The 26,205-nt window shown below is 28.8% G+C and overlaps 2 protein-coding genes across 2 annotated transcripts in view; both read right to left on the minus strand.

Annotated features, from left to right (window-relative positions):
• The window catches only part of SMC3 (structural maintenance of chromosomes 3), a 169,666-nt gene that overhangs the window by 133,545 nt on the left and 9,916 nt on the right, over positions 1 to 26,205 (minus strand). The window lies entirely within an intron of this gene.
• LOC135956608 (uncharacterized) lies at positions 172 to 25,157 on the minus strand. Its single transcript, XM_065507146.1, has 6 exons — positions 24,715 to 25,157; positions 22,037 to 22,047; positions 21,634 to 21,641; positions 17,936 to 18,219; positions 1,622 to 2,148; positions 172 to 197 (listed from the first exon to the last, which is right to left on the minus strand). Exons 1-6 carry the CDS (start codon positions 25,155 to 25,157, stop codon positions 172 to 174), a joined length of 1,299 nt encoding a protein of 432 aa, XP_065363218.1.

Here is a 26,205-nt window from a genome sequence, read left to right on the forward strand (position 1 = left end):
TGAAATCTTCAAATGTAAACCCAATAAAATCCATAACATAGGGAGAGACATGAGTTCTAATTCTCAATCGGTAAATAAATCTGATAATACGATTAAATGTAAGTTGGATTCTCCTCAAGAATGTACTGTTGGTGCCTGAATATATCTCCAAGGCATACATCAATTGTGACATTAGGAGAGCATTTGCAACATTCCTCCTAATACGAAATGGAAGGTACAGATCAAGTGAATATAATCTTCTGATGGTACCATTCACACGTGCGCAAACATAATCAATATGTTTCGAAAAATTCAGTCCTCGGTCTAAATAAACCCCCAAGCACTTCATTTCATCCACAAATTGTAAACCAACTCCATTCATAGATATATGGAAATCTTCAGCATCACATCCAAAACACATAGCTTTAGACTTATCAGTATTAATATTAAAACCATTATCCTCCATCCACCGAGAAATTAACCCTAAGTAAAAATTAACATTATTCTCCAAAACATCACGGTTATTCGATGCAAACAAAATCTGAATATCATCAGCATATATAAAAGATTCAAAAGAAGTAACATCAAAAATATTAACAAAGTCATTGATATAAATCATGAACAACAATGGACCAATTACCGAACCCTGGGGTACTCCACTCGAAACCTCTAAAGCATATGACTTCGTACCACACACTTCAACGTACTGCTTCCTCCCAGACAGATATGATTGCATCAACTTACATGAACATCTGGAAAATTTGAACATGTCACACAACTTTAAAATTAACCTTGAATGTAGTACCCTGTCAAATGCCTTCGACAAATCCAGCGAAACCAATACACTCATTTTCCTCTCATTAATTTTCCGTCGTATTGAATCTGTAAGCAGTAGTACTATACTTTCGTCTAAACCCAGACTGATTGACATGTAATAACTCGTTCTGATCTATATAAAGCATAATTTGGTCCTTCATAATATGTTCAACAATTTTAGAAAGAATTGGAACCATAGAAATTGGACGTAGGTTTTCAATCGAATTAGAATTTGCCTCCTTCCTAATCGGTGCCACTCGTGCAATTTTCCAGATCGAAGGATATTTAGAGGTAGTAAATATTGTGTTAACAATATGCGTAAGAGAAGGACTTATGTAAGGGAAAATAATCTTGATAAATTTCAGAGGTAAACCATCGTGTCCCGAAGCATTTGAACGGATCTTACATAGCGCCGAGTAAACTTCGTATTCATCAACTCCACGAAAAGAGAAAGAATTCTCATTAAGAAAGTTTAGATCAGTTAACGAAACTACCGGCCATTCATAAGACTGGTTCGAAATAAAAAACCGATTGATATCGCATGGATCCACGTTATCTACTTCATCCTTACATTTAATACATCCATTTTCCCTTAATAAATTCCACATCTGTCTATTATTCAACCCCTCAAAACGTTGCTTATGTGCGCTTCTCTTAGCATTGCGAATAATAGTCTTAGTCCTATTCCTCACTCGACAAAAAATACCCCAGTTCACTTCAGTACGATCTTCCAAGAAAGCTCCATAAGCAAGATCTCGAAGAGAAATATTATAAGTAATTTCCGATGCATAAAACCACTCATTATCATTAAACCCCCTACTCTTACGTCTCGTAACTGGTACCAAGTCATGTAAAGCAAATACATTAGACATAAAACCAGAAAGCTGCACATCAACATCATTACTACCAAAAACCTGATTATAATCTGATAAACTAGCCTCCTCATCCATTCTCATCATATCAATAGCACTATAATTTCTATATTCAACCATATCATCACACACCAAGTTAGGCAAGTTGAAAGTTGCAAATATGAACGCATGATTTGAAATACCCGGACACAACATCTGATTAGAAGTCCGAACATCCAAACTGGGACTTAAGAGAAAGAAATCAAGTAACGATGTGCTACTCGTCCTCGTATCAAAGTGTGTTGGTAAGCTGTTATGAGCATAAGTGAGATGTAATCTATTACACATACTTAACATCAAGTAAGACTTTGATGTGCAGAATAGATTGTTATTGAAATCACCTGATATAATTACATTATCATATTTGACAACTAAATCACCAATCAACTCCTCAAATGCAGAAATATTGCCACAAGGCAGGTAAACTTCACCAAAAAGGATTCTAGAATTACCCAATTTGATATCAATAAATATAAACTCACATACAGAAGAATCAGAAGATTTCATAACTACTCTATGATGAATTTTTTTGCAATCCCAAATTATTTAAAAACAAAAAAATAAATGGATTTATAAAAATGTAAAATTGTGGAGTACACAAAATGTATTTTCCCATAGAATGCATAGTTTTTTTGTTTGTCGCGTGCCGGTATTAAGTTGTAATTTAAAACACACTGATATTTAAAATAAAATAAAAATTTCTTCGAATTTAACCTTGAACATAGTATCTGATAACGAGTTCAGTTTTCATGGCTGGCTATGCATGTAAACCTTGTGCGCAAAGTACAGGTCGCAATTTTGAAGATATTTCTATAAAATTTGGCAAATGCATTTTTTTTCGACCTAAGGATTTCCTATTGAAACTGGCTGAAATCGGTCCATTATTTTACCTAGCCCCCCATACAAATGTCCACCAGAAATTGAACTTTATCGATCATAAATGTTTAATTTTTATAGGTATCTACACAAATTTCTCTGCAAATAAGTTATATATATTCGGAAGTCATGTTACCTAATTTTTTTGGTCATTTACTTAGTGTAAGGTATTATATGGTAGGGCTTGACCGAGTTTTCTAAAATAAAAAATTATTTCAATTCAAATACGTACATACATATGTAATATAGAAATAGTTAAGCAATATGTATTATAAAAACCCATGTTTTTATATGTAAAAATGAGTTGAAGGCCAAGTTGCTCATACTCGTACTCTGTATTATATAATTTCATTTATTGTATTATATAAACATTAATAAATAAATAAAAAATTTGTATGTAAAACCTAATTTTTCACGTAATCGAAGTGTCTGGATTATTTCATTATGATTAATGTGTTCTGTATGTGAATTACAACTTCAACGACCTTAGATTCAGAAAAAATACTGCATCCTTGGATTCGCTTGGATATTTTTTGTTTTCATGATGTAATTCGTGAAAGTCTGTCTTATTATTACTCATACTTTTGGTCTTTCGCTAAGCTTTTACTAAGAGTAATATTGCAAATATTTGTATTTTTTATTGGTCGAGAAAATAGTTGGTTTTTAAAATTATTGGGGACTTTATAGATAGAGGGTTTTTCTTCTCAAAATATTCAATTTGTATGTATGAAAATGATAAGAGGATTTTGCATTTTAATAAAATTTAATTATTTTGATTTCATTTATGCCATCTGTCAGATTTTAATGTGATTTTTTTAAGATAACGGCTAATAATACAACATAAGATAAAAAAAATTAACAATTAATAATATTAAACAAAAAGTTAAAGAAAAAATTTTGTTTTTGCTTTTTTTAGTTTTTTTTGGAGTTTGTTGCTGTAAATTATCGTAAAATAATAGATGACACTTTAAAGTAGACACTTTTTTAAGCATACTCCAACTTTTACCATTTATTTTTATAATTTTTTCCAAATACAAAAGTTAACATATTTTCATGGTAATTCAAATCAGAATCGACATTCGCTATTTTGATAAATGAAATGAAAAATTCATGTTCAGCATGCAAAAATTAGTAAGAAAACATGAATTGCAAGAAGAAATTATTCCAAAAAAATATTAGAAAAGTAAAAAATTATAAAAGTAGAAATGTAAAAAAGTAAAGAAGTAGAAAAGTAAAAAAGTAAAAAATTATAAAAGTAAAAATGTAAAAAAGTAGAAATGTAAAAAAAGTAAAAAATGTAAAAAAAGTAAAAATGTAAAAAAGTAAAAATTATAAAAGTAGAAATGTAAAAAAAGTAAAAAAAAAGTAGAAAAGCAAAAAATTATAAAAGTAGAAATGTAAAAAATTATAAAAGTAAAAAATTATAAAAGTAGAAATGTAAAAAAAGTAGAAAAGCAAAAAATTATAAAAGTAGAAATGTAAAAAAGTAAAAAAAGTAGAAAAGAAAACAATTATAAAAGTAGAAATGTTAAAAAGTAGAAAAGAAAAAAGTAAAAATTATAAAAGTAGAAATGTAAAAAAGTAAAAAATTATAAAAGTAGAAATGTAAAAAATTATAAAAGTAAAAATGTAAAAAAGTAGAAAAGCAAAAATTATAAAAGTAGAAGTAGAAAAGTAAAAAAAAGTAGAAAAGCAAAAAATTATAAAAGTAGAAATGTAAAAAAGTAAAAAGTAGAAAAGTAAAAATTATAAAAGTAAAAAAAGTAGAAAAGCAAAAAATTATAAAAGTAGAAATGTAAAAAATTATAAAAGTAAAAATGTAAAAAGTAGAAAGTAAAAAATTATAAAAGTAGAAATGTAAAAAAGTAGAAAATTTTTAAACTTGAATTGAATATATTATTCATTGTTATGCAATTGTAGAAATTTTTAATATTTATAGTTTGAAATATTTTGTAGACCATATTATTTTATGTAGACTTTGATGTAAACTTTGAAAATTTTAGAGACTCTGATATTGGATTTTTGAAGTTGTGGTTGATTTAATTTTATTTTTTAAAAATGATAAATTTTATTATCTGCTTAATTAGCTTTTTGAATCTAAAATATTGTGTTAGAAATGTGAGATTAAAATGGGTGGTTTTTATTTGTTTGACAAAGTTAGGTTTGAGTGGAGAATTTTATAATGGATGTTGTGTTGAAAATTCTGGAAAATTCTTTTTGAATCCTTATTATTTTTTCGATCATTAATGCTCTTGAGGTAGTTTAATATTAAAATTTATATTTTTGTATTTTGAAATCTTTTTTTGATTTTGAATTAAAAATTATTAATCTATTTTTATTATTCTTCATTTCATTAATTGATAATTTTATTTACTTTATAGGGGATTTCATTGATTGTTAAAATTATGTTTTAGTGGAGTTATAATAAGTGGAGACTTGTAATTATTTTTAATGAGACCTTGTTATACATCTAATATTGTTGTTTAGGGTTTAAAAAGTAATTTCAATAACCAGAATTTTATTAAGTTATTATTATATAGTTGAGATGACTCGACAGGCTATTTGGTAATGAGCTAATCTATCAATTAGGAGGTTGAATGTTCAATTTCCAAATAAAGACTGAAAACTAAGTTTGAATATAATTTATTATTGATTTGTAGCAGTTAAATAATTGGTATTTGTTTCTTAAATTTTGGATGAAATTTGGATTAAAATATTTATTTTGTGAATTTATTTTTATATCTTGAGACCTTGTTCTGAGATTAAAATGTTTGAAATTTGTAAAACTGGTGTAGGGATTTATTTTATATTGTTTTAAGTAAGTAATTCATATTTTTTTCTTAAAATTTGGTTAAAGTAAAGACTTTTATTAACATTTTATTTTCGTTTTAAAGTTATATTTAGTGGAGACTTGTGAATTAAAGGCTTAGTGAGACCTGTTATAGTTATTTAAATTTTTATTTGAATAGAGAGATTTTTTATTGTTCGTGGTTATATTTGCTACTATGAAAATTGTTTAGATTTTATGTTATACTGAGGAAACTTTTAATTTTTGTGGTTATATTTGCTATTATGATGTACAATTTTTTAATTTGATGCAACAAAAAATGAATCTTCCCTTTGAATAAAATTGTATACTCTAAGAACTATTAATTTGGATAAATTATTTAATATTTTCTAAAATTTTTCCAATAACTCCACTTAAAATGTACGAAATAATAATTGGTAGAAATCTTTCTATGGATTTATTTTATATTGTTTTAAGTAGGTAATTCATATTTTTTTCTTAAAATTTGGTTAAAGTAAAGACTTTTATTAACATTTTATTTTCGTTTTAAACTTATATTTAGTGGAGACTTGTGAATTAAAGGCTTAGTGAGACCTGTTATAGTTATTTAAATTTTTATTTGAATAGAGAGCTTTTTATTGTTCGTGGTTATATTTGCTACTATGAAAATTGTTTCGATTTTATGTTATACTGAGGAAACTTTTAATTTTTGTGGTTATATTTGCTATTATGATGTACAATTTTTTAATTTGATGCAACAAAAAATTAATCTTCCCTTTGAATAAAATTGTATACCCTAAGAACTATTAATTTGGATAAATTATTTAATATTTTCTAAAATTTTTCCAATAACTCCACTTAAAATGTATGAAATAATAATTGGTAGAAATCTTTTTGAATTAGTTGTTTCCTCTTTTGTTTCATTGAGGTTTCTGGTGAACAAACTTTTCACAAAAATGGTAAATTTATTCAAATTTATGCGAATATCTTAATTTAGCTTCCATATGTAAATATTGTTTAATGTGAATAAAAAAAATACTCCCATTAATTTATTATTACAATATTCAAAATTATTCATGACCATACTCAACAAAAAATTAATCTTTCCTTTGAATAAAATTGTATACCCTAATGTAGACTAATTAAAAGAAAATACTATTAAAACTGCATTAAAAGCCTCTACACAATACTACAACAAAACTAATGAAATAAAAAAACAAAATCAATTCCACACAAAGCATTTTTCTATATTACTCAAATTACATGAAGCAAGAAAACAAAAAATTTACAAATTGTCGCTGCCTTTTCCTCTGCCAAAAATTCCTCGTCATCAAATTATCGCTGCCTTTTTCTCTGCCAACAATTCCTCATAACAATTTTTCAATATTCCTCTTCTCTGCCAAAAATTCCTCATAACAATTTTTCAATATTCCTCTTCTCTGCCAAAAATTCCTCATAACAATTTTCTCTGCCAGTTTAGAGGAAAAAAATTCAATATTCCTCTTCTCTGCCAGTTTAGAGGAAAAAATTCCAAAATATTAATAAATTTTAAATAAATAATTGTTTATTTAAATCAAGTTTGGCAACCGAAACGAATAACGGTATCGGTATTAATTTTATTACTATTTCGGTATCGGTAACGGTATTTAAATTATATCGGTATCGGTATACAGGTATAAAACAAATATATCGGTATTTATACCGGTATTAAAATTAAATGTATCACACCTAACAAAAAGTTTTAAAAAAATCGAAATGTTTTTTTATGTTTTTTAGATATGGCGGAGGGACTGAGCGACCAAACTTATTTTTAAAATATAATCTATATTGGCGATAAAATTCGAAATAAAATCAAAAGAGCTTGCTAACAGTTACCTCGTCCCTATAAAAAGTTACGCGCATCCAAAGTTGGAACGACCGTATTTTTACGTTTTTCCCCAAAAAAAGCCCTTATATTTTTTCTTTTGTATAAAAGCCCATAGCCTGTTTCCCATCGGATCCAAACAAATGTATCATTGTTTCGTATGACCACAGCCCAAGAAGACCGTAAACACCCCATATCATGATGGCGGTGGATCCATCATGATATGGGGGTGTTTCTCCTCTTCTAGTGTCGGTCCAATATATTGGATTAAGAACAAAATATGCACCCTGGACTACATAAATATATTGCAAATCATAATTCTTATAAAATGTTTTTTTAAAAAATTTTCAGTGAAATTATTAAATAATGTTTACAGCCATATGATATATTTTTCAGTTATTTGAATGGGTTATAAAAAAACCAATATCTTAATGAAATATGAAAAACAACTCATACTCATTTTCCTTTCAAAAAAATGAATATGAAACTATTTTATAAAACAGTTTCATAAAAAGTATGATTTTGTTCATATTTTTTGTTTTGAAATAATAAGGAGGCATAAAAAAAATATTCAATTTTCATTTATATTTTTATGTTGTTTCAAAATGTTTGAAATTTTCCTCGGAAAATTTTGTATATTTTATGATTGTCTGCTACAAAATTACACTGCATTTTTTGAAGCAGATAAAATGCTTTAATATTAATGCATGTTTAATTATGTTTAATGATATTTTTACGTTTCTGATTTTGTTCATTAATATTGATTGATTGGTCAATATAGGGCTATTGTACAAAAATATTTGAACTAAATCATTACCTAATGCAATATCTATGAACATATTCTTATTCTGAATGAAAAAATATTGGGAAAAAAAGTCATGTTCGATTCATAATATTTATTAAAAAATTCATTCCAACTATGATTTTTTTTGTGTACGTACTGTGTGTCGCGAAATTATAAAAAAGTGACTAATAAAATTACAAATAAAAAATAACGCAATAAATAAAAACATTATGTACTAAAGCAATGAATGCGAATACAAAAACCAAAAATAATTTGCCATCGGTCATAAAATGTTGCATAAAAAAATTTCAAAAATCGAAAAATCATTTCAAGGATTTACAAATGTTTAAATTTCCTTCGGATGTTGTTTAATAAAAATCTTATTATATGAACTATGTACATTAGAGTGCTCCAAGATTGTATGGACGAAAAAAACTTTCTAGGTACAGGCCGTCCCCCCCTCTAGAATTATTCTATGTATTGTAGAAACACGTTGTGTAAAATATTAGGATGATAGGATAACGTTAACTGGTGGCGCAACGACGCTGAAGTTTTGAGGTGCATTTACAAGGGGAAAATATGCAATTTTTTCAGTTTTTGTAAAAATTTTGCCATTAAATAATGACTTTTACAATTTAATTTAAAATAATCTAAATGTGTCCGTAATTGTCGTTATAATAAGATATAAAAGACAAAAATTGGTGAAAAAATGTTAAAGTTATTAAAAAATCGCCAGGCCATTAGAACAAGATATTTATGAACAAAATTAACATATTTTGAGAAATATTAAATGACCAGAATTTACATGGTTTGCAAAAGACCCCAAAATCGTTGTGTGGCCATGCCGCACAATGCACAGTGGGGCAGAATCGAAATTTTTTGGAAATAAATCTGGTATTTCTAAACGGCTGGTCCGATCGGGATAAAATTTGAGTTGTAGGGTACCTTCGACATGTAAAATTTTTAAACACGTGCCATTTTTTTGTTTCCCATCCGATTTCAAAGAATTTTATATTTTTGGAAAGCGCTCGGCTAGATCTTGAAAATTCATGCGTGCGTGAGTTATAAATTTAATAAAAAACACTTAAGGTTTTTATTTTATTTGTATTTAAACTTTATTGTTCCAATTGAATCTTAAGACTAAATTTTATTTTTAATATTTTATTTAAATTAAGCTAAGCAACATAGACTTTTTATGCTTACGTTGCTGTCTGGTAAAATGTGGGAAAATAAACAAAAGTGTAATTTAAAACTATTAAGTTTCCCTACACTTTACCAGCCGTTACTATACTCCTGGATTTCGTCATTAAAATCATTTAAAATTTTTAAAATTAAAATTTATGTAATTTTTAGCTTATTACATACATTTTTCTTATTATTTATTTTTTATATAAATTTATACATATTTATTTTTTTTATTTTACTTCTAACAATATAAGAGAACTTATAAATGTCGCAAAACATATAAAATAAAAGTGTATCAAAAAACAAAATCAAGATACATATTTTCTTGTAATTTCATCTATACTAATTTATTCAGCTTTGGAAGAATGTTGACGAACTTCTTTAACGTTAATATTAACATTGTTATTTTTCATGATCCGATACAAAAAGAGTAATATAATTACAACTATAATGATTAATATAATATTTATTCCATACGCAATATAATTGCGTATGGATATATATAATTGCAAACTTACAACTATTGTAAAAAATACAGTGTTTACTTTTTTTAAGTTTTCTTAAGGGAATATTTTCTTGATATTTAAGAGCTATGCCATTAATATTAACTATGACTTGATCTTCTGATTCTATTTCAATCCAATTTTTATTCGGGATTGGAATGATCATTTTTAAATCTGTTTTAATAAAATTGTCCGGTATTGATATTGCAATGATTATAGATTCATCGCTGTAAGCCATAATCCCCACCTTCAGAATCTTTAACTTATAAAAGTCGATTTCAAATTGGATTATTTCTTGGGACGTGAATATGCTTGGATGTATCATATTATTTTTGGCTGATACTATGTTATCCTGAATTTGGTAAATTTTATGCTCTAAAGTTTTAAGCTTGGAAAACTGGTCTAGATAAAAAATCTTATTTAAAAATTCATTATTAATTTTCTTAATGTCAATAAACGATGTTTCTATTTCTTTTCTATCGTTTTCTACAGGGTTTAAAATTAGTTAAACGTTTTTTACATTTGACTACCGACTGTGCAATAAATATGAATCGTTTTCATATTAATGTGCACAAATACTGAAAATATACAAACTATAAACCAATGCCATATATGCACAAGCTTCATGGTAGAAATATTTGTCGCAGTTTTTCCAAAAATATTTTGCCTTACAAAATATTTTACGTTGCAGCTAGAAGACAAAATGAAAATTTTTAATTTTTAAAACTTTTGCTGCCTAAATATATGTGGGGCATTTCACGTCAAGTGAACCAACTTTTGAAATCGATATCTTCCGATCGCGATGAAATTTGCACCAATGTTAGTTCTATTGGATAGTAATTCGGACACCATTTTTCAACAAGATCGGTCAAGAACTCTCTGAGTTATAGGAGGTCAAAATTTGACATTTTGGCCAAACAGGTGTTTTTTTTTATCCATATAACTTATTACCTATTGTTCTTAGCAAAATGTGTCCCAAATAGTTTAGATAGCTATTTATGAATTTTTCGAAAAAAAATTAAAAAAATTTAATAAAATATTTTTGATTTTTTTTTTTAAATCAAAAATATTTTTGACTTTTTTTTTCAAAATGGGCCCTTTTTATTTTTTTTTTTATGTTTTTTAAGAAAGCTTAGGTCTTTTCCTAAGCGACCTATATGGTCGCTTAGTGGGATGCGAGTGGGATATCTATCAAAAAAAATATTTTGTAACTCAAGATTTAAAATTTTTGAATTTTTTTGCAAAATCAAAAACTTTGTTGACTTTTTTTAAAAAAATGGACCCATTTTTTAATTTTTTTTTTTGCTCAGAAAAAAGCTTATGTGTTTTCCTTTAACACCCTTTTTGTAGCTTAGTGGGATGCGAGTGGGATATCTATAAAAAAAATGTTTTGTAACTCAAGACATAAAATTTTTTACTTTTTTTTGAAAAATCAAAAACCTTTTTGACTTTTTTTTTCCAAAATGGACTCTTTTTTTATTAATTTTTTTTTCTCAAAAGAAAGCTTATTTCTTTTCCTTTAAAACCTTTTTGGTCGCTTAGTGGGATGCGAGTGGGATATCTATCAAAATAAATCTTTTGTAACTCAAGACAAAGGTTTTTAAATTTGCACTATTTTAATTTTTTTCATATTTGTGTGTAAACCTTAAAAATTAAACTTACGCAGAGAAACTAGACACATTAGCCTTTCCGATGGTATGTAACATACCCAACTAAAATTTCATAGCCTCGATACTGTAATACCCATAATATGTTAACCTCAGGAATAAAAATCACTTTTTTTCTATGGAAATGTTGAATAATTTAATTTTGTTATTTATTTGTAATAATAATTAATTTAATATATAATAATAATAATAAAAAGATGAATAATTTAGTAAAATTTAATCTTAATCACAATAGATCAATTTTTATAATAACTATTTTTACACTTAATTTATGAAGTTTTTAAATTTTCAAATATCCATACTTTTGTCCTCCTTATTTGTCACCTTTATTAGCTGCTTTTTTTGTCAATCCTTTCTTGGCGTTATTAGATTCAGCTACTGATTTCGCTGCTGGCTTCTTTTTTGGCTTTGGAAAGAAATCGCATTGAGTAGATGCAGAAAATTTTTTTAATTTGAGTCTTCCATCGACAAGCGGTATGAAAGCATGGTATTGAGCAGTGCCATCGATTGTTACCGCAGCATCGAATCTGCTCTTTAGTGTTTTCAATGTTTCCTCATGATCCTCTTTGCTACTAAAAACTATTTTAGTTTCGTTACAATAATTCTTTGCCCAATGGAATAAAGCAGTCGCATCTAAGATGCGATCTTGATGAGAGCACTGGAGGCTATACTTCGCTGCATTTCTTTTGAGGTTTGCTCCAATACCATCACATGCTCCTTTACCATGAGCAGTAGGATGAAAATGCCACTCAGCTGGCATTCCAAAATCTTTTTCATGAGCTGTAAGATTTGCGAAGCTACTTTTGTTTTTAAAATGTTGACGAGCTCCGTCCGAAACGTAGTATACCTTTTCTACTGTAAATTTTGATTTTAGATAATTTAGTATTATCTTCTGGTACTCATAAACTTCAACGGTGTCATGTTTTAAATCGTCGGATATGATTGCCATACTTTTGTGTTCCAGGTTTTCTTCTTTCATGTAGTAAATAACTACTGTGAATATAGTTGCTTGGTCGTTATTGAAGTGGAATGCTTGTATGGAATCCTGAAGAACATATTTATAGTTCTCTGCGAAATCAAATGAAATAATGAATTCACCAGACTTCAAATGTGTTTTCAGGTCCTTGAAGAATGACCACTGCTCTTTGACTAAAAAGTCATGGGTTCTCAAATTTAGCAATCCTCTACACAGTTCTTCCACAAAATCATCCACATTTAAAATTATGGTTTTCAGTGTGCATCTTTCAGTCTGAAGCCAAGATTCAAATTTTAACTCCTCAATACATTCTCGATCAAAAGAGTTGATTAAATTTTCTTTGATGGATGTGGTTTCCGGGCAATTCGAACATTCACCTAAGTGGCAAGAAGTTGTAGCATTAGGGCACATAGTCAATTTAAGGCAATCGCGGTAATGGTGTAAATCTTCTGATGAATCATCTTTTAACTAAGTTGATTTCCTTCAACATCAATTTAACATTTTCATGGTAAATACAAACACATACTGTGTGAGTTCCGCTGCTTCCTGCCAAAACGCAATGTTTTGGCCTCAGTTGTGTAAATTTTGTGAATCCAATTTTGACATCCTCGTATTCAGATTGAAATGTTGCGAATAATTCATTCAGGTTACAGAGAACCATTCTCTTCTGCATTTGAACTTTCTTGCCATCGATTCGTACAGACATCCAGTCTTTCATCTGGCATCAGGCGACTCATATCATCTCGCTGATAAAACTGAGTTATTAGAGATTTAGTATCGCACTCCAAAGTTTTTCCCTTCTTTTTGTTTGGGAGTGTGAGAATCCCATGCTCAGCAACCAATTGTTTAGCAATTCTTGCTTTTCGTTGAGACGTTCCAAACTCAGTCATTGTTTTTGCAGAACTCCATGTTCTTGGAGCAAGCGTGAGAAGTTGAATTCTTTCAGCTTCACTCTGTGACGTTTTGTATTTCTCTTTTATTTGTTCAAGAACTTCTACTGCATCCTTATGGTATTGGTTTCGACACTCATTCGTTGAATTTGAAAAGTTAGAATAACCATCATCATCAACAGTTCTGTCTTCATTCTCGGAATTACTTTTGTCTTCATCTGGAATAACTTCAGCGCAAGGCTCATTACTATTCAAATTCGGTAATTCGTTCAACTTTCCGAGCTCTTTCCTGCATGATCCACAAATTTTCAATCGTTTTGACAGCGTAGGGAATTTTTTTAATAAGCCGTCGGAAATATTTCGCATATCTGATCATATTGCACCCCTCCAGTGGATATTATCGGTCAGTTGTTATGGTTTTTATTTTTAAGGTTTTAGAAACACTTACACACAAATATGAAAAAAATCAATTTAAAAACATTTGTCTTGAGTTACAAAACATTTATTTTGATAGATATCCCACTCGCATCCCACTAAGCGACCAAAAAGGTTTTAAAGGAAAAGACCTAAGCTTTCTTTTGAGAAAAAAAATTAATAAAAAAAGAGTCCATTTTGGAAAAAAAAAGTCAAAAAGGTTTTTGATTTTTCAAAAAAAAGTAAAAAATTGTATGTCTTGAGTTACAAAACATTTTTTTTATAGATATCCCACTCGCATCCCACTAAGCGACAAAAAGGGTGTTAAAGGAAAACACATAAGCTTTCTTCTGAGCAAAAAAAAAAAATTAAAAAATGGGTCCATTTTTTTAAAAAAAAGTCAACAAAGTTTTTGATTTTGCAAAAAAATTCAAAAATTTTAAATCTTGAGTTACAAAATATTTTTTTTGATAGATATCCCACTCGCATCCCACTAAGCGACCATATAGGTCGCTTAGGAAAAGACCTAAGCTTTCTTAAAAAAAAATAAAAAAAAAAAAAAAAAAGGCCCATTTTGAAAAAAAAAAGTCAAAAATATTCTTGATTTAAAAAAAAAAAATCAAAAATATTTTATTAAATTTTTTTAATTTTTTTTTTCGAAAGATTGCATAAATAGCTATCTAAACTATTTGGGACACATTTTGCTAAGAACAATAGGTAATAAGTTATATGGATTAAAAAAAACACCTGTTTGGCCAAAATGTCAAATTTTGACCTCCTATAACTCAGAGAGTTCTTGACCGATCTTGTTGAAAAATGGTGTCCGAATTACTATCCAATAGAACTAACATTGGTGCAAATTTCATAGCGGACATCGGAAGACATCGATTTCAAAAGTTGGTTCACTTGACGTGAAATGCCCCATGTATATTTTTGGTTAGCAAAAACAAATGAAATTGCTTGTGTATAATATACAAAAAAATTACTACAAAAACATCATACATGCAAACAAATTGCAGCGTGAAAACCATAAACTGCAAACGATATGCGCAGTGAAAAATTCAAACAATGAAAATATGGAAGATGCTAAAAGTAGACTGCCAAACCATACGAAGTTGAAAAATGTAAAATACGAAATTGTGCAAAGTTAAAAATGTTTAAAGCGAAAATGTTTATTTTTAAAATATTTCCGCCGCATATATGGTTTTGTTTTGCCGCATATAGTCATTGAGTAGAAAAATGTGAAAAAAACTATGAAGTTGATTTGGGTGTACAAAATAAAAAATTGTATTGAAATGTGTGTTAATAAAGAATTTTAGTGCAATAAAATAGAAGTTTTATTTTTTGAGGTATGTAATTGTATGTATTGTGAAAGATAAATTAAATTAAATAAGATTCTGGACAAAGGATAGCTAGCGGAGGATATTATTATTGAATTTTTTGATTGATTGGCTTTTTTAATACGAATTCAAATGTATTCATGCTGGTGGTAATAGGAGTCCAGAAAAATTAGTAAGAAAAAAAATAATTTTGTATGTAAAGCGGTTAAAAAAGGATATATAATGCAACAACAGCCAAATACCATAAATAACAGGATCATTCGTTTTATGAATAAAATCTATCATAATAAAGTGTTGTACATTCAAATGTTTCCTTTCGTAAAATTTGTAACAGGAGAACAAACATAAAAATAAGCAGCATAGAAAATAATTGCGGAAGAACAATTTTATGTGTAAGATATAATGCAAAAAAGGCACAGGTATAATTACAACAGGAGCAAAAGGAAATTAACTTTAGCTGTATGTGTGTACATACAACAACAATTTATGCAAAAATCATAAACAAATACATAAATAGGTTCAATCGTGATCATGAGTGAATTTGTAGCAGGAGAAAAAAGGATAAAGAGGAATGATAGAAAATGTAAGCATCAACAAAAGAAAGGAAAAGAGTTAAAAAGGGATAGAGAATGCAACAACCAGATTATGGAAGGACACATGCATGAAAGCAAGAATAATTTATCACTACAAATGAATACAAAGAGGCTATAAATAACAGGAGATACGAAATTTAAGAAAGTTCCTGAAAATATAATTCTGCAATCCTGTGCCTTTTTTGCATTATATCTTACACATAAAATTGTTCTTCCGCAATTATTTTCTATGCTGCTTATTTTTATGTTTGTTCTCCTGTTACAAATTTTACGAAAGGAAACATTTGAATGTACAACACTTTATTATGATAGATTTTATTCATAAAATGAATGATCCTGTTATTTATGGTATTTGGCTGTTGTTGTCACATCTTGTTGTTGCATTATATATCCTTTTTTAACCGCTTTACATACAAAATTATTTTTTTTCTTACTAATTTTTCTGGACTCCTATTACCACCAGCATGAATACATTTGAATTCGTATTAAAAAAGCCAATCAATCAAAAAATTCAATAATAATATCCTCCGCTAGCTATCCTTTGTCCAGAATCTTATTTAATTTAATTTATCTTTCACAATACATACAATTACATACCTCAAAAAATAAATCTTCTATTTTATTGCACTAAAATTCTTTATTAACACACATTTCAATACAATTTTTTATTTTGTACACCCAAATCAACTTCATAGTTTTTTTCACATTTTTCTACTCAATGACTATATGCGGCAAAACAAAACCATATATGCGGCGGAAATATTTTAAAAATAAACATTTTCGCTTTAAACATTTTTAACTTTGCACAATTTCGTATTTTACATTTTTCAACTTCGTATGGTTTGGCAGTCTACTTTTAGCATCTTCCATATTTTCATTGTTTGAATTTTTCACTGCGTATATCGTTTGCAGTTTATGGTTTTCACACTGCAATTTTTTGTAGTAATTTTTTTGTATATTATACACAAGCAATTTCATTTGTTTTGGCTAACCAAAAATATACATATATTTAGGCAGCAAAATTTTTTGGCTAACCAAAAATATACATATGGGGGATTTCATGTCAAGTGAACCAACTTTTGAAATCGATGTCTTCCGATCGGGATGAAATTTGCACCAAGGTTAGCTCTATTGGATAGTAACTCAGACACAATTTTTCAACAACATCGGTCGAGAACTCTCTGAGTTATAGGGGGTAAAATTTTGACAATTTGGTCAAACAGGGGTTTTTTCTTATCCATGTAACTTATTACCTATTGTTCTTAGCAAAATGTGTTCCAAATAGTATAGATAGCTATTTCTTCGATCTTTCGAAAAAAAATATTTAAAAAAAAAAATAAAAAATTTTTAATATTTTTTTTCCCAAATCAAAAACTTTTTTGACTTTTTTTTAAAATACGCTATTTTTTTTTATTTTTTTTTTTTTCTTAAAATAAAGTTTAGATATTTTCCTTGAACACCTACTTGGTCGCTTAGTGGGATGCGAGTGGGATATCTATCAAAATAAATATTTTGTAACTCAAAACATCAAATTTTTGACTTTTTTTGCAAAATCAAAAACTTTGTTGACTTTTTTTTTAAATATTTTTTTTCGAAAGATCGAAGAAATAGCTATCTATACTATTTGGAACACATTTTGCTAAGAACAATAGGTAATAAGTTACATGGATAAGAAAAAACCCCTGTTTGACCAAATTGTCAAAATTTTACCCCCTATAACTCAGAGAGTTCTCGACCGATGTTGTTGAAAAATTGTGTCTGAGTTACTATCCAATAGAGCTAACCTTGGTGCAAATTTCATCCCGATCGGAAGACATCGATTTCAAAAGTTGGTTCACTTGACATGAAATCCCCCATATATTTAGGCAGCAAAAGTTTTAGAAATGAAAAATTTTCATTTTGTCTTCTAGCTGCAACGTAAAATATTTTGTAAGGCAAAATATTTTTGGAAAAACTGCGACAAATATTTCTACCATGAAGCTTGTGCATATATGGAATTGGAAAATAGTATTTATATTTTTAGTATGTATACAATGAAATATTATCTTGTTAAATATTTGTTGCAGTTTTCATGTAAAATTATGATTTTTTTTGCAATTTTTTGACTAATATAGTAGTAATTTTAAACTCTGGTTTTCTACTGCTGCTTTTAAGTGTTCAAGTGATCTATTTAAAGAGTCATTAATTATTATTTGTCTATTTAGATTTTCGATGGAGTTGTGAGAATTTTTGTCAATAATTGATAAGTGATCAAAGATTTCCTGTTTATCTTCGTCATCCATTGTTCCAAACAACCATTTATATATCTTTCCTCCCGCATTTATCAGGCCTCTTTTAATTCTACGTTACTGTGGAAGTATAGTTTTGAGTTTTGATTTAATGAGATCTATTTCATTTTGAAGAATGCCCTTGCTATGTAGATCTAAACTTTTTATGTTCATACTTATATTGTGTAATATATTTTCTACATCTCTTATATTTATCATATGTATTAATGTGCAGGTTGTGTTGTCGATGTCCACCTCACCAGTTTTTATTTGAACAAATCCATTATTTTCATTGATCGGGCTGATTTGTAGTGTTGTTTGGTTCAACTGTATTAGTGACATTAGCAGCATGACCATTATAGAAGCCTGAGGCCCCTTTATGTTAGTCCCATGTTTCAGTTTTTATGAATTTGTATTTTGCAAATATCGTCTTTTGAGATTTTCTAACCGTTTAGACAAATACTCAAAGTCAATATCGTCGTTGTCAGAAGAATCAGTATTATCTTCAAATTTAAAAGGTCGTTTAATATTGTCGGTGTGAACGTTGTCCAAAGGTTTTTTTTACAAATTTAGGTTGTTCTTTATGTCTTAAGCTTTTATAGTTTTTTTATATAGCCCTCCTTCCTATTTTCTACGTAGTTTTCTCGGGATTCATTTTTCTTCTTAATAATTTTGAACTTTGTATTTTCTAACCTTTCCTTTATAATTCTATGATCAATCAACTTATTTTGATAAATTTAGTAACACTGCCTTTAATGGCCAAAAATTCCCGAATTTTGCCAACTAGGGTTTGGCTATTTCTATCGTGTAAATGAAATGAAACTTATCTATAAAGATTATAAAAGAATGTTTACTGTTCACGTAAGTATCAACGTGAATTATTTCATTAGTGGTGGAAGGGGTTTCAGTTATTTTGAATTTATTTTTAATTGGGTTTCTGTCGTATTTAGCTGACGAACAAATGTGACAGTTATTGATTATTTTATGTATAGATAATTTTAAATTTGGATTATAAATTTTATGCTTTATGTTCTCATAGGTTTCTATAATACCAGAATGTCCGCTTTCGTATTTATGAAACAATGATATCCTCTATATCCCTAGCGAAGTGAGAACACTTAACAAACTTAAAGTTGTTCCTGTCAGGAAATTCATTTATCAACTGCAGTTGAACCTTATAATAATCATGGTCATTCAATTTGGAAAATATTCATATTTTTCCTTTAACAATTTCCCTCCTTAAAATATTAGACATATTTTCATTTACGATGTCATGTCTATCTATGTAAATTCGTTTATTACAAAAAATCGCTTCAGTGTCTGCCTCTTTAACATCCACTACAATAATTTGAGTCCTAAAACGATTTACTACAGTATCCAAAATTGGAATACTATCTTCAAGATCTTCCTCTTGAGAGTGTATAGTCTGAACATCTAAAGAACCTCCATCATTACTTGTTTCACCGTTGTATAATAAATCTTCTAATGTATTTATCTCATTTGTCTCAACATTGATTCGACTTAAGAAATCTGCAATATAATTACACTTCCCTTTTATATACTCTATTTTAAAATTATATTCACCTAAATCAATAAGGTATCTCTTATATCTTTGCCTGAATATTTACTCATGAGTAGGGTTGCCAGCCTGGCTGGACTTGGCTGGATTGTCCAGCTTTTTTAATGCCTGTCCAGTTTCAAGCTAAAATTTCATTTGTCCAGCTATATTGAAATTTTCGACAATAATATCTGTATTATTTATTACTACAAAATTACTTACTACTAATTAGTAGACAGTAATAACTTATGCAAAAAAGTGTATGTATTTTTTGCAGAAAGGAAAAAATAAATACCAAAATGTTTTATGGGAATACGTGTCGTGTGGAATTTCTGTTAATGATGTCAATGAAGAAGAATGTAAAGTTAAGGATTATCAGAAGCATATTTATATTTTATGCAAAACATAATGCAGGAATTTACTGCTTTTAGGAATAACTCGTGTACAGTTGCTCGATATAATGACCGTACTTTTCTACTGGCTATTTATGAGGCTATTTATAAGCCGCAAAAGTAGAATAAATGACAAATTTTTTGGCTCCAAAGTTCACAGCATTTTGAAAAAAATTTCGCCTAAAGAACAAAAAACTTTTAAGACTGACGTAGAAAACTTTTTAAAAACAGCGGTCAGCTATTTAGAACATCGTTTTTTTAAAAAATAGCATTTTTAAATTTAACCTTGAAATATCTGAAGAAATAGATAACGATAAACTATACATTAGGGATATAACTATTGACATTTTTTGCAAATATGCAAATTGGCATAGCATAGTCGAATAGAGCATTAAAAAATATGAAAAACCATGTTCACGCACCAAACGCAATAAAGTTTACATTAAATATTTAAAATTTTTTAAAATACAACACATTTTATTCCTTCGTTAAGTTATTTTTATAATTAATAATAACTGCGGACATAGTTCTAAAGATAATTTTAGTATCCCTCACACTTGCAACAAAAAAAGCGGAAATTATTTATATAATTTTCCAGAGAAAAAAAGAAATGGTTTATTTTAGAAATTGGTGTTGGTGCGTGATGTTTTTGATTCCAAATGACCTAAAAAAATGATTTTCATTACATATATAACATTGGCCATCACGTGGTGGTATGCCAAAAATTTCGCCAAAATACATATATATTGATTACTGCAGCATTCGTGAAGTTTATAAATAAATACCAAGAGATTTGTCAAATGATATGGTCCTATTTTTTTACCAAAGGTGAAACGAATGAATTCGAGAATTTAAGAAAAGCTGCATGTTTCGTATTTTTAATACCAGTATTTGTGCTTTTTGTGAAAGATTTTTTCTATTTTAAATAATCTTTATACTAAAGAAAGAAACCGAATGTCATTCGACCTGAAATATTAATACGAAAAAATTTATAGGAGGGTTTGGAATTGGCCAAAATGCGTAAGCTCAAAAACGAAATAAAGTCGCAGTGTTTTTAGTATTTAATAATATAAATATGTACAGTGGTGGCCACCAATTTAAGACAAATACTTGAATTTTTTTCATCAACTGAATTTTAAGTGCGATAGAGCCAAAATAAAAGGACCTCTAAGGGTATGAAATTTATTATTAATGTTTCTAGTTTCTGAAAAATGTTTGGAAAAATCTGTAAAACATATATGGACAAAGATATGTGGAAATACGTTGACCCACCTCAGCGAACATCCGCTGTTAATAACATGATATGACCGAAACTAATGGAACTAAAAATACGAAATTTGAATATTTTATAATAATAAAATTATAATGATATAAATGTGAGAAAATATGTTTATTTAAAAAAAAAATTTGTTGGTCAAGTTGTAGAAAAATTTAGATGTTCATGGTGAATATGTATGAATTGACACAGTCGAATAAAACACACTTGTGTGTTAAAACGGTCCTCATGCATACATATTTGTGGAAATATTTGAAAAAATAATTGACAATTACATGGAATTTAGCAAACAATTTTTGTCTTAAATTCCTGGCCACCACTGTATATGACGGACTTAACCGAACAAATTTAAGTTTAGTTAAATAAATTCTAAGGAATGAAATGAAAATATTTAATTGTGACTCTAAATTTCTAAATATTAACACACTGCTAAAAAACACTTTTTGTAAGAACTTGAAAAGCGACCAAGTGGGGGTTGTAGACCCAAAGATTTTAAAACACCCTCAAAATTTTTAGTTAATTTGAAAAAACTGCTTTACGATAGGTCGTAGTACTTTAGTACCTCTAACTCACACATTTTTAGACCGAAAAATTGTAAACAGTTATGGAAAGGCAAAGAATTAAGCTTTCATAAAATGTATACATAAAATGTATTTTCTATTAAAAACTATTTTTTTGTACAATGTTATAAACAAATTTGTATATAGAAAAAAACGAGACATTACTTGTTAAAATCGGTTTAAATTTTCTAAATTTTGTAAATTAAAAACTACAATTATTTTACTAAAAAACGTATTAATGAAAAGTTGAATAAAACCATGTTTTGTTAAGAACTAAATTTTCTTTATACATTGCTATAAATTTGCATAAGCTTTCATAGCAAAATAAGCAATGAAAAGCCACTTAAAATAAAAATGTTGATGAATTTTGTTTTGTTTAGATATTCTTAACAAAAACAATACTTATATCTTACAAATATATCAAAAAATGCACGACATTTTAAAGCGTAATCAATTTTCTTTGTAAACCCGTTAAAAAATTAAAATCAGATAAAAACTGAATGGTCGATAAGTTGACGAACATCACTTAAAACGGGTTTTTAGAATAACTTCTGAAATTGAGAGTGTTCTGAAATTTTCTGACACAATTTGCAATGTTTTGTCGTTTTCCAAGTTTTTTTCTCACTGTAGCACCGTGTAATACATTTGTTTACACAAAACCAAAATTAACATTTTCTCAGTAATTTTTGTAATGTCCAGTTTTTTTTGATTTGTCCAGCTTTTTAGACCCCAATGTCCAGCTTTTTGCAAATCTGAATCTGGCAACCCTACTCAAGAGCCACTTCAGTGGTTGATGATCACTCTCTAAGTCGAATTCTTTCCCATATATATAAGGAGGCCTAAAATATTTGACACCCCAAACTAATGCCAACAATTCTTTATCAATTGTTGCATAGTTTGTTTCGTGTCTGTTCAACGTTCGCGAAGCATGGGTGACCATCTTGAGTTAAGACAGCTCCAATTGCGTTATTGCTTGCATCGGTGACAATTTTGAAACGTTTTGAAAAATTTGGATATCTTAATATGGGTGAATTCGTTATTAGCTCCTTAAGTTTTTCAAAAGCCACTATATAGCTTGGGTCGTTCGTGTTTACTTTTACATTTTTCCTCAAATACTTAGTCATTGGGTATGCAATTTTGGCGTAGTTGTGAATAAATTTTCTATAGAAGCCGGTCATTCCTAAAAACGACTTAATTTGCTTGTCAGTACTTGGAAGCTTCAGATTTTGTACTATAGAAATTTTCTTAGGATCTGGTTATATCCCATTAGTTGTTAGTATGTGACCCAAAAACTGTGCTTCCTTCTTTAGAAAGTCACACTTATCAATCTGAATCTTTAGTTTAGCCTTACTTAAAGTTTTAAATATATCTCTTATATTATTTATATGTTCCACTAAAGACGAACTGAATATCAATATGTCGTCCATATATACTACACATGTCCTGTTAATGAAATTTTTTAGCACTGTATTCATCAATCTCTGAAATGTTGATGGTGCGTTACGAAGACCAAACGGCATTCTAATAAATTCATAATGTCCAAAGGGAGTAGAAAATGCTGTCTTTTTTCTGTCTTCCTCCCTAAGGATTATCTGATGGAAACCCTTTGCCAGGTCCACAGTTGAAAAATATTGAGCTCTGCCCAGCTTGTCCAAGATACCATTAAGTTAGGTATAGGATATCTATCCTCAACCGTAAATTCATTTAACTTTCGATAATCTTCACTCCAGAATTATCGGCCTTCTTGGGCACAATCCATAAAGGACTATTATAAGCAGAGTTGCTCTCACGAATAATATTTTGTTTCAACATATCATTTATTTGTTTTTTATTTCACTTTCGTGGATTTGGGGATACCGATAAATCTTTGAATATAGGGGTTTATCAATTTTAGTAATAATTTGATGTTCTATTTCAATTGTAGCTGAAAGATTATCACCTTCAACATAAAATAAGTCTTTAAATTCAGTAAGAAGATTTTTTATAGTTCCTGTTTCCTCATTATTCAAGTGACTAAAATCAAGTTCTCTAAAACATTTTCTCTCGCAATTGGTTCAAGTAAACTTATGTTCTCAACATGGAAAGGGTAGTGCATTTCCTCGAAAAACAATTTTTTGTTTAAAATTTCTATATAACCATGTTCGTTATTTATTCTGGTCTTGAGGGGTATCAAAAAATTTTGTCCGATTATTCCGTCATATTTATCATTACAGAAATCAATAATTTTCCAACTTAAAGTTCCCAGAGCATAAAATTATTTTGGAAAGGGAGTTACTACTTTGAATTTAATTATGTTTGTACCATTAATTGTTCGGTATTGAATAGGGTTTATTAGTTTTTCTAGCTGAAAATTTTCTGTTAAAACGTGGGGTTTAATAATACTGGTTGAAGAGCCAGTATCAATTAAAAATCTTATTTTCTGTTTCCCAATAGTGAGTGTCACTATTGGTAGCTGGATTGGGGTATGGGTATTTTGCTGATCTACACTCATATGAGAATTCCTAGTCCTATTCGAAGACCTTTCGTTTACTTGTTTGTTTTGGAACTTACCCTGTTATAATACTTATTATTTTTATTCTTTTGCCAATTCCCTACGTAACCATTCTGTGGGTACCATCCCTGCTGATTCGTTCCATTGAAGTAAGGCTGCCCAATACTTTCACTGTTTTGTTTGTGATGCGTCTGAGTGATTCTACTGATATTAGGTGTCACTCTATTCGATTTAATATCTTCTCGATAACCTTCACCTAAGTCATTTTGAAAATGTTTCTTTACGAAACCAGTTCGATCTTTTTTATCTGTTACTTTCCTGTGTCTGTAATCTATAGCCCTCTTGTCGCCCAACAATCTTAGCTTTGTATATCTAGTAATAATGTCCTGAAGAGTTTCGTTTTCTAAAATATGAGCTCTAACATGTCCATCTATTTTTTCGAGCAACAAATCCACTAGGTCTCTATCGACATTACTTGGTTCATAAATTTTCGGTTTTCTTATGTCAACCTGGTATAAGTTGTTTATTTCATACTGAGCATTTACAAAGTAATTAAATAACTCCTCTAAATTACTGACCTTCACTTCTCTGCATACGTTTTTTTCGGCTGACACTGCAACATCAGTTTTTGTTTTACTTCTGGCCATGAGGCACCATAATCCAGCTCCCGGATGCATCGTCCAGCCTCTCCCAGAATCTTCTCATTAATAAGTATCTCCAAACCATACCTTGCCAGCTGCTCATTTCCAACACATAGTGCAAAAGTTGACTCCACTGATCGAACAAAGGACCTCGGGTTGTGATTCCTGTCCAAAGGCTTTATTCTTCTAAACTGCTCCATAATATCTCTTGAACTCATTCCTAGACTAAATTGTTCTTGGCTTTGTTGTTGTATATCTACATGTTGCTGTTGTTGTAGATTGATTTGTTGTACTTGTTGTTGTAGCTGCTGTTGTTGTGAAATTATTTTCAGCTCCTGTTGTTTTATACCTGTTTCAAGTTCTACAATTTTTTGTTGCAATTCCATGTTTTCTATGCAATTCCGGTTTTTATCAAATGCCTCAGTTCTCTTTTCCTTAGGCATAAATTTATTTTTTAGTTTAGTTTTTTTTATTTTATTTATTTTAAAAAAAATTATTATTTTATTATTATTAACGACTGCGATAGTTACGAGTTTGTTAAATAACAAACTTCAGTTTATTCATTTAGATTTAATTATTTAGCAGTTTACCGACTGCGCCAGTTATAAATTTAATAAAAAACACTTAAGGTTTTTATTTTATTTGTATTTAAACTTTATTGTTCCAATTGAATCTTAAGACTAAATTTTATTTTTAATATTTTATTTAAATTAAGCTAAGCAACATAGACTTTTTATGCTTACGTTGCTGTCTGGCAAAATGTGGGAAAATAAACAAAAGTGTAATTTAAAACTATTAAGTTTCCCTACGATCCCCGTTACTATTAGTTATGGGGATCGGTATGTAACTCGTGAACTATTTATCTCTTAAAATTTCCTAGTTATAGGCATTTCAAAATTGAAATTTTAAAATTTTGCCATACCTTGGTGCGCTTTTTTAAAAATATATGGCGCACTTTTGGACCGAATGGACTCGTTAGACTACTAAATTACCAACAACATACAAAAGATTTCAGAGCAATATCAATTACGAATCCAAAATAACAGATTTTCAATTTAAAAATTCAAAAAATAGTATATTTTTGCTGTTTTTTGGACAAAAAGGTGACATTTTTTATTAAAAAACAACTTTCTTTAAGAACATATAACAATTTTATGTTTTTCTATAAAATTTCTTTACGGAGAACATTTTGGTATAAAAAACATGTCCTATTTTTCGAACATGTCGGCCCTACGCCCTTTGGAAATTGACCTATTTTTTATCAAAATTTCAACTTTGGGCCACATGTTCTAAAATCCCAAAGCTGGGATCAGAAAATGGAAAGCAGTTTTGGAAACCCTGATGTGTTCCCTAAAGTATTTCCCAGCCCCGAAGGAAATGTGGACCCTATAGACAAAATTGTAAAAAATACCATTTTTGGGATTTTCGCTCCAA

Source organism: Calliphora vicina, chromosome 4 (assembly GCF_958450345.1).
Source record: "Calliphora vicina chromosome 4, idCalVici1.1, whole genome shotgun sequence".
In the NCBI taxonomy this organism is placed as follows: Eukaryota; Metazoa; Arthropoda; class Insecta; order Diptera; family Calliphoridae; genus Calliphora; species Calliphora vicina.